The 8214-nt window shown below is 39.2% G+C and overlaps 2 protein-coding genes across 2 annotated transcripts; one reads left to right on the plus strand and one right to left on the minus strand.

Annotated features, from left to right (window-relative positions):
• The first annotated feature begins 309 nt into the window (after positions 1-309).
• On the plus strand, positions 310-3228 carry LOC140985678 (protein NODULATION SIGNALING PATHWAY 1). The gene has a single exon (XM_073453559.1). The coding sequence runs from the start codon at positions 583-585 to the stop codon at positions 2200-2202; it is 1620 nt and encodes a 539-aa protein (XP_073309660.1). The 5' UTR covers positions 310-582; the 3' UTR covers positions 2203-3228.
• Positions 3229-3652: 424 nt separating this feature from the next.
• Positions 3653-7699, minus strand: LOC140986169 (probable GTP diphosphokinase RSH3, chloroplastic). Its single transcript, XM_073454218.1, has 6 exons — positions 6695-7699; positions 6410-6595; positions 5447-5907; positions 4734-4892; positions 4292-4643; positions 3653-4158 (listed from the first exon to the last, which is right to left on the minus strand). The coding sequence occupies exons 1-6, from the start codon at positions 7421-7423 to the stop codon at positions 3850-3852; spliced, it is 2196 nt and encodes a 731-aa protein (XP_073310319.1). The 5' UTR covers positions 7424-7699; the 3' UTR covers positions 3653-3849.
• Positions 7700-8214: the final 515 nt, after the last annotated feature.

The following is an 8214-nucleotide window of genomic DNA, read 5'->3' on the forward strand; positions in this document are numbered from 1 at the left end:
ATAGTCTTTCTATTTTAAAGAAGTAAAATTGTAATTTTGATCTTATATATTTAACTGTTTGCGATTTTGGTCTTATATGTCGTCGACTTTCAGTCCTCTATCTTTGTTTATTTTATTTTATTTTATTTTTCTTTTCGCAACTTTGATATTTTTTCGACATATCCGGTGCCAATTAGTATTTGCAATGAAAAATAACTAAAATTGTTTTGTTTATATAAACTAAGAATCGATTTTAAATAGAAAATCAAAATTTAAGAAATGTTTAGACTCTCATTTATCCATATTATATCCAACACAACTTTGGCCGGTTTGTCCCAACAACTATGACGTAATTTAGAATATATTACTAACCTTTTACTAATAAAACACCGCAACTTCCAAAATAACAGCACACCCGCGCTTTGAATATGCCTTACATTGTCTCTTCCTAAATAGACTACTTCTCCTTGCATTATTTTAACACTTGAGATAACACTGGCAAAGTCCTAAAGTCCCCATTTTCCTGATAAAAATTCTACCAAGTATTGCTCCTTTATTTCTTTTCTTTTGTGCTGAGATTTCTCCTTTCAGATATTTGTCCTTATGATGTCGAACGGGGAGGAGCAGATACCGAGCCATATTTCCGAATGGATCGATGATTCGATATCGTATTTTCCTATGTTTTTCGATGATCCTTATGAAACAGGAGACTTTATAGGTGATTCTTGGTGGGCTCCGGGTCAGAATCTTGAACAAGATATTATAGATGACAGTTTTATCACCAACTCGAGCATGACAAGTGCCGCCCTGCCTCCGGTTCCAACTCAAACCCCAGCCGATTCAATAATTTCGCTAGATTCGACCAAGAAAAGGAAGTTATCCGATGATCTGAACTCCAAGAAGCCTCGTAAAACCACAATTAAGCGAGCCGACGAGCAAGATTTAGGACCCGTAAGCACCGAACAAGGGGTGGTGGTGCCAAGAAAACAAACCGGAAACAAGAAAGGAAACAAGTCAGTAGGAAATGGTAGTAATGGCAATAACAAAGAAGGGAGGTGGGCAGAACAACTGCTGAATCCATGTGCTGCTGCTGTCACAGCCCGAAACCCTTCCCGAGTCCTGCACTTCTTGTATGTTCTTCATGACCTCGCCTCACTCAGCGGTGACGCTAATCACCGGCTGTCGTTTTACGGCCTCTGCGCGCTGAAACACCATGTTTCCTCAGCCCCTGCAAGCAGTTTTTCTGCATCAGCGGGTAGCAAAGCTTTTGCTTCCAGCAACCCAAAATTCTTTAGGGATTCTTTAATCAAGTTCAATGACATTAACCCTTGGTTTCGGATCCCTAATAACGTAGCAAACACTTCGATCCTGCAGATACTTGCAGAACAAGCTCAACCAAGTAACCTACACATTCTAGACATCGGAGTTTCACATGGGGTCCAATGGCCTACGCTGCTGGAAGAACTGACTCGGAGAGCTGGTGGGCCACCACCTTTGGTCCGCCTAACCGTGATTGCTCCTGCCGCCACGAATGATCAATCAAGAAACACGGCCCCATTTGCTAATGGCCCGCCAGACTACGATTTTTCGTCTAAACTACTTACTTTCGCCAAGGATTTGAACGTTAACTTACAGATCAACAGGCTCGAGAACTTACAGATGCAGAATCTAAATTCACAGTTGATAAACTCTTCAGCCGAAGAAACGTTAGTCGTCTGTGCACAGTTTAGGCTACACAATCTGAGCCACGGCATGACGGACGACAGGACGAAGTTCCTGAAGGTGTTGAGAAGCTTGAACCCGAAAGGTGTTATCTTATGTGAGAATAACACAGATTGCTGCTGTATCAACTGCGGAGACTTTGCAACCGGATTTCCCAGACGGGTCGAGTACTTATGGAGATTCTTGGACTCAACAAGTATTGCATACAAAGGGCGAGAGAGTGAGGAAAGAAGGATGATGGAAGCAGAAGCAGCTAAAGTTTTGATAAATTCGGGAGAGATGAATGAAAGGAAGGAGAAATGGTGTGAAAGAATGAGGCATGCTGGATTTACGGATGATGTTTTTGGCGAGGAGACGATTGATGGAGCAAAGGCTTTGCTGAGGAAATATGACAGCAACTGGGAGATTCGAGTGGAAGATAGAGACGGCTGTGTTGGGTTGTTGTGGAAAGGACAGCCGGTGTCATTTTGTTCCCTATGGAAGATGGATTCGGGGGCGTAGGATTGTTCGATATAGTTATGTATGAGTAGTACTTTGTGTCCCTTTTATGAGTGTGCATCAGAATATGATTTGAATCTTTTTGCTGTTATGAAATTCATTTCATGTCAAAGCAACAAATTTTTACGATTATTTGATGCTTAGATACTGATAAAAACAAAACCTTGCTCAAGGAAACTATGATTATGCAAAAACAGAAACATTAAGAATTGCATCAGAATTGTGTATCTATCCCAAAAGGAGACCTGGAAGTGTCAGAAGTCATGCCAGTTGGAACACTCGAATAAAAGAAAACAAACGTATACATACGGATACACCTTTACTTCCAAACTCCTTGATCATCTTTTTCAGCCGTTCTTTTCTTTCCCCGATATTTCATGACCTTATTTCACTTTATTTTTAATTTTTCCTTTTTCATGTCTTCACCCTTTTGCTTTTTGGACGGCTCCCACTCTCTCTCTTGCATCAAATTTCCATCTTTACACATAGATTCCTTCCCCACATCATCTTTCTCCCCCATATAAATTTCCTACTTAGATTGTACTTCATTGTCACTCAATCAAACTGGTCGGTTTTCTTGTATTGTCAAGAAAACCTGCCTCTTAACATTCTTCTTTGTCTTGTACCACTCTTCTTTAGACCCTCGAAAATGGCTATTTGTGCTAATTATCCTCATCAGAATTCCTCCAAAAGGGGATTGGCCATGGTTCTTGCCCTTGCATCCGCAATCATTCTTTCACCGTTGTATGTCAAAGGCCGTAGAAGCGAAAGCCGGTACGAGGAGCATTGGGGTTCTAGCGGTTTTGTGCTCCTGCCAGTGGTGGTAGTGGCAGGATTGATAGTTGCCATTAAAACAACTTCTTCAACGAAACAGAGGGGGGAAGCTGATTTTTCACATCAAGATACAAATGCCAGCTTGGTGTTTAGAATTGGGAGTTCATCTTTGGGGCTTGCTGGGATTTTAATCATGCTTTTGTTTGTGATTTCATGGCAGTCTTCTGTGAAACACTTCTTCTGGAGATAAAGAAAACAAGCAACGGATTATTTTGATGGTTGTTATGTTTCTCAGTGATTAATATAAATCCAACTTTTTCTTTATTGATTTTGCATTCCGTTAAGCAAATATCTCACAGAGCTCGAGTGGATAGTTTTATATAAGCATGGATGCATATGATACAGCTCGTATTAAATCCTTCAAAAAATCAATGTTCCGCCAAAGCGTGGATCAATCAACCAGTCTAAATGTTCAAATTTAAAGAAATTGCTGTCTTGATTTGTTAGGACAAACTAAAACTAAACGTTTATAATGTATTAGAGTGAAATGAAAAACGTGACAAAATCAAGAACACGACATTCGAAATATTAACACATTGTACTAAAAAAAATCAATATCACCAATGTCAACCGACATTTAAATGAAAAACTGACTAAATTGGGTACGAAATAAATATCATAGAGGAAATTACCTATATTCAATCGATCTATCGCGTCCTTTTAAAATATATAATTTCTTCATGGAACAATCATATAGCTTCTGTTCTTTACAATTGCGTATCATATAATGTATACAACAGAATATATGCATTTATGTCGTCTACTGTGAGTGTGCGTATACACACACTATAAAAGAATCACTTCGATAAAGGGTGGTCAGCTTCTTAACCTAGTCGTGGTACCGGAAGCAGGCACTGAGCTTGAGATGGTGCTGCCCTTATCATACATCCGTTTTATTTCTTCCCGGTACACGGTCAAAGATTTGTCTGGTATGGCTGGAGTTAATTCCACCACGTCACCCATTTTCAGCTTGCACATAGGATTACTGACAGGAGCATAGTTTAGCCGTGGCCTGAGCTCCTCCTTCACAGGGAACCCATATGAGGTTCGTCTAGAACTGCCTCGACCAGCTGTCTCCAGCACATCCATCACAGAAGAGTTCGATGAGAACTCCTGCACTGACATCTGCAAATTCCATATACCAGGTCGTATTGTAAGAATTCAACGAAGAGAAGGATAATCTCCATGACCACAAAATTCATGGAATTATTGTTAACCTTCAAGTAATCAGAGAATTTTTTGAGAACAAAGAATACACCTTATCATTCTCAATCAGGATGACAAAGACAGGTCCATCAAGGCCACAGTGTGGTTTGCAAGAAAATGTGCAATCTTCAGAATGAGTGGGAAACCTGCAAGGTGGCGTTGTGGAGCCAATACCACCGCTAGATGAACCATCTTTGTTCATTGCCTCACACTGCCAGGTAATGACCCAACGTGCCCATTCAACCATCTGAAGTACGAAGGAAGAGTACTGAGAATCACCTTCTTTGTATCTCCAATGTGCGGCAAATCCACACTCAGCTTGCAAGTGCATCTCTTTTGTTCGAATCTGAACTTCAAGGGGAACCGTACCCTCACCTATAACTACTGTATGTAGAGATTGGTACCTATGAAATCATAATGTACATTAAGCATAGAAAAAATCATGATGCAGCAGACATTAAAACAATGACAACCTCACAGACAATATAGCATACCCATTAAACTTGGGACAAATTATGTAGTCCTTGAACCTTCCTGGAACTTCATGCCACAGCTGCTGGACAACTTTCAGAGCTTTATAGCAATCTTCTTCTGTTTCGACAATCAATCTTAATCCATGAATATCATGAATAGCATCCATATTCAGGTTTTTCCTACAAAAGGTGAACGATAACACAATACATGAGAACTGATCACCCCACATATTGAGTATATAACAGAACCCCCAAGCCTTCAGAATGAATCAGAACACAAATTAGTACTGTTAGGTCCATGTTTTGTATCAAGTGCATTAAAATGAGCTTCACTTTTATGATGACGAATGCCACTACTAAATCATTAATATTAAATAATCCACAATGAATCAAAATAACCTTAAGCTAATCACAAACAACATAAAAGCAAAACTAAATAAATCTCAAACCCACGCATAAGGAAACGAGATAAAATCAACTCAAGTTTAAGCTAATTATAGAAAACATAAAAATAATAAGAAAATCTATCTCAGAACTACGCATGCAAGTAAGATAAAATCAACAAGCTTTAAGCTAATTACGGAAAAAATAAAAACAAAACAGAAATCTATCTCAATCTGCATGCAAGGCAAGATAGTATCAACAAAATTTAGGCTAATTACAGAAAACATAAGAACAAAAATGAAAATCAATCTCAAAGGCATGAACGAAAAAGTGAGAGAAATCAAACATACTTCAACATTTTCGAATATATGCTGTACAAGCTTTTATGGCGACCTGATAGACAGTGGAAAGAAGTTCCATCAGCCTTCAAAGCTTGCTCCAGCTTCTCCACAGCGGAACTAATCATGGCTTCATCGTAACATTTCACAAGCTTAGATGATAACTCTTTATGCTCATTAGGATTGAGATATTGGAAACAGAGATTTTCCAGCTGATCTTTCCAAGTGGAGATCCCTAATCTGTAGGCAAGTGGAGCAAATATTTCTAAAGTTTCCTTTGCGAACCTTTGTTGTTTGATCAAAGGCAATGCATTCAATGTCATCATGTTATGCAATCTATCAGCCAATTTAACCAAAACAGCTCTAGCATCTGTCATCGCAAGAAACATAGTGTGTAGTCGATCTGCCTCAACGGTTTTACTGGCAGTGTTGTTTTCACGAGCAAGCTTGCTCAATTGGCTAAGCTTAGACACCTGAAAACGCCAACAATATTAATACCACAATTATACAAAATCATTACCAGGAAAAAGATAAGAAGAGAATTCCTACTCAATTTAATTAAACAAGTTCTTAGCTCAGTCAAAAGATTCTCATCGACATTAAAAGCCTTTCACCTAATTACAATACCTTTCAAAAGATCCAAGACCCAAGTATGGCATCGAGTCCAAGAAATCTACATCAAGACTGCTATATAACTATAGATATCATCAGGATCCACAGTCTAAACACTTGGCCATATAAATAGCCAGTAGGAAATTAACACAACAATTACGATTATGAAAAGGGGGAGAGAAGCTAAATCTTCAATTTAACACACCAAAAACCAGAAACTAAGTTACCAACACAATCAAATCAACGATAAAACTAGTCATCACATCCTATCCCTATATAGAAAGGTATACAAACAGAACCAGATATGTACCGTATGTTGAAATTCAATTAATGGGTATAAAATTTAAACATATTTTGTCTCACCCCCTCAACTAATTCAGCAACTTCAGCTCCCAAAGACCGGAAAATATGGTCATACGTAAGAAAAGAATCGTCAACAGAGTCATGCAAAAGCCCTGCGGCAACAACTGTAGAATTAGCCCCAATCTTTGCCAGTAGAACCGCTGTCTCCACGCAATGCTGCAAATATGGATGCCCACTAGCCCGAATCTAAACAAATCCACAGAATCCCAATAATGATTTCCTTAATTTCCGAATTCATTAGCACCAAACTATGAAAATTCAGAACAAAAAAGACAAGTCAAATACCTGCCCTCTGTGAGCCTTCTCTGCTTCATAAAAAGCCTTGACGACAAAATCATCCCTGAATATTAAATGTGTCGACTGCGCCTCCGAAAGCAAATCTTTTGCATAAGGAGGCAATTGAAAGTCGACGAAAGTGTCTTCCATGTTGAACGTGAGCTCATCCGAGGACAAATCATTTGATGACGAGAAATCTAGGTCCTTAACACCCAAACTCAAGGCCACCGAATCATAATCCACGTATGAACCCAACGCATGGCTCACGAAGCCATTGACCAAGGCCCCACTTCCGGACACAACGGAACTCAATTCTGACCCAACTGAATTAAAACCTGCATTAATTCTCATAGGCGAGCTTCGAGAACCAGGGCCAATCGAATTATTCGGACCTTGCAACACGGACACGGGGCTCTGATGAGCCTGATCTCGTTTCAAATACGAGCTCAAGGAAGACTGCCGAAAAGAAGAAGCTAACTCCTCGGTTCTCTCCTGCCATCTGGAAGCCAACTCCTCCCCTCCAGCTGAATAACTCGCCGATTTAATCTGCGCCGAGGAAAACATTAGCGAAAGTCCCCCAACTAAATGTTTTTGCGACGGCGATGGCGACGCGGAAGCCGAAGAATTTGAGCGGCCGTTCATGTCTACATCGAACGAAGCGTGGGGGCTAATCTGGTGCGGCGCGGAGCACACGCCGCTCGGTGGACTCGCGTAAAGAACTATAGTCGGAACGCCCATATTCAACCCCCAATCAACCAAATTTCGCCCCCTAAAATCCGTAATTTCAGAAATCAAACACACTCAATCCCAAATTCCAGGTTTTTTATAAATCGCAATATCAGGCACACCGACAGAATCCAGAACAACGAATATACACAGCAATATCAATATGTACAGATCTGAGCGTAAAATTTCAATTTTTATTCGAAATCGAAAGGGAAAATAAAAGAATTCGAGAATTAAATTCACGAGAGAGAGAGAGAGAAAAAATCTTCTCTACTGAATGGAGATTCTTTTCCTAGCCTCTGAGAAATTGTTTCCTTTAACAGCGAGAGGAGGACTGTGAAATGACGGTCATACCCTCGATGACGCATTTGTTTTTTTGTTAATGTAAGATGAACATAACGACTCGCACTTTCCACGAATCCTGCCCATAAAAATATCGCAATTTTTTTTTTAAATAATCATTTTGATGATTTTTATTCTCATTCTTCCATTCTGCAGCATGTAAAAAACTTACGTAAGATAATCTCACGACTCATATTTTGTGATACGGATATTTTATTTGTGTCATTCATGAAAAAGTATTACTTTTTACGCTAAGAGTATCTCTTATTTGGGTTATCCATGAAAAAATATTATTTTTTATGTTAAAAGTATTACTTTTTATTGTAAATATCGGTATAGTTGACCCGTCTTACAGATAAAGATTCGTAAGACCGTCTCATAAGAGACTTACTCCCGCAGTAACTATTCTTATTCTTTTAAAAAATTCATATGAAATTTTATCACATAAATGGAGTTTAAAC

Source organism: Primulina huaijiensis, chromosome 10 (assembly GCF_012295235.1).
Source record: "Primulina huaijiensis isolate GDHJ02 chromosome 10, ASM1229523v2, whole genome shotgun sequence".
NCBI lineage: Eukaryota > Viridiplantae > Streptophyta > Magnoliopsida > Lamiales > Gesneriaceae > Primulina > Primulina huaijiensis.

What these genes read in the sequence shown, in the direction of transcription:
- LOC140985678 (XM_073453559.1), top strand. Translation starts at nt 583, where the DNA reads ATGATGTCGAACGGGGAGGAGCAGATACCGAGCCATATTTCCGAATGG.
- LOC140986169 (XM_073454218.1), bottom strand. Translation starts at nt 7,423, where the DNA reads ATGGGCGTTCCGACTATAGTTCTTTACGCGAGTCCACCGAGCGGCGTG. An exon ending in AGAAGGCTCACAGAGGGCAG is followed by an intron (nt 6,596 to 6,694) that starts GTATTTGACTTG and finishes GGATTTGTTTAG; the next exon opens with ATTCGGGCTAGTGGGCATCC. An exon ending in ATATATTCGAAAATGTTGAA is followed by an intron (nt 4,893 to 5,446) that starts GTATGTTTGATT and finishes CACCTTTTGTAG; the next exon opens with GAAAAACCTGAATATGGATG.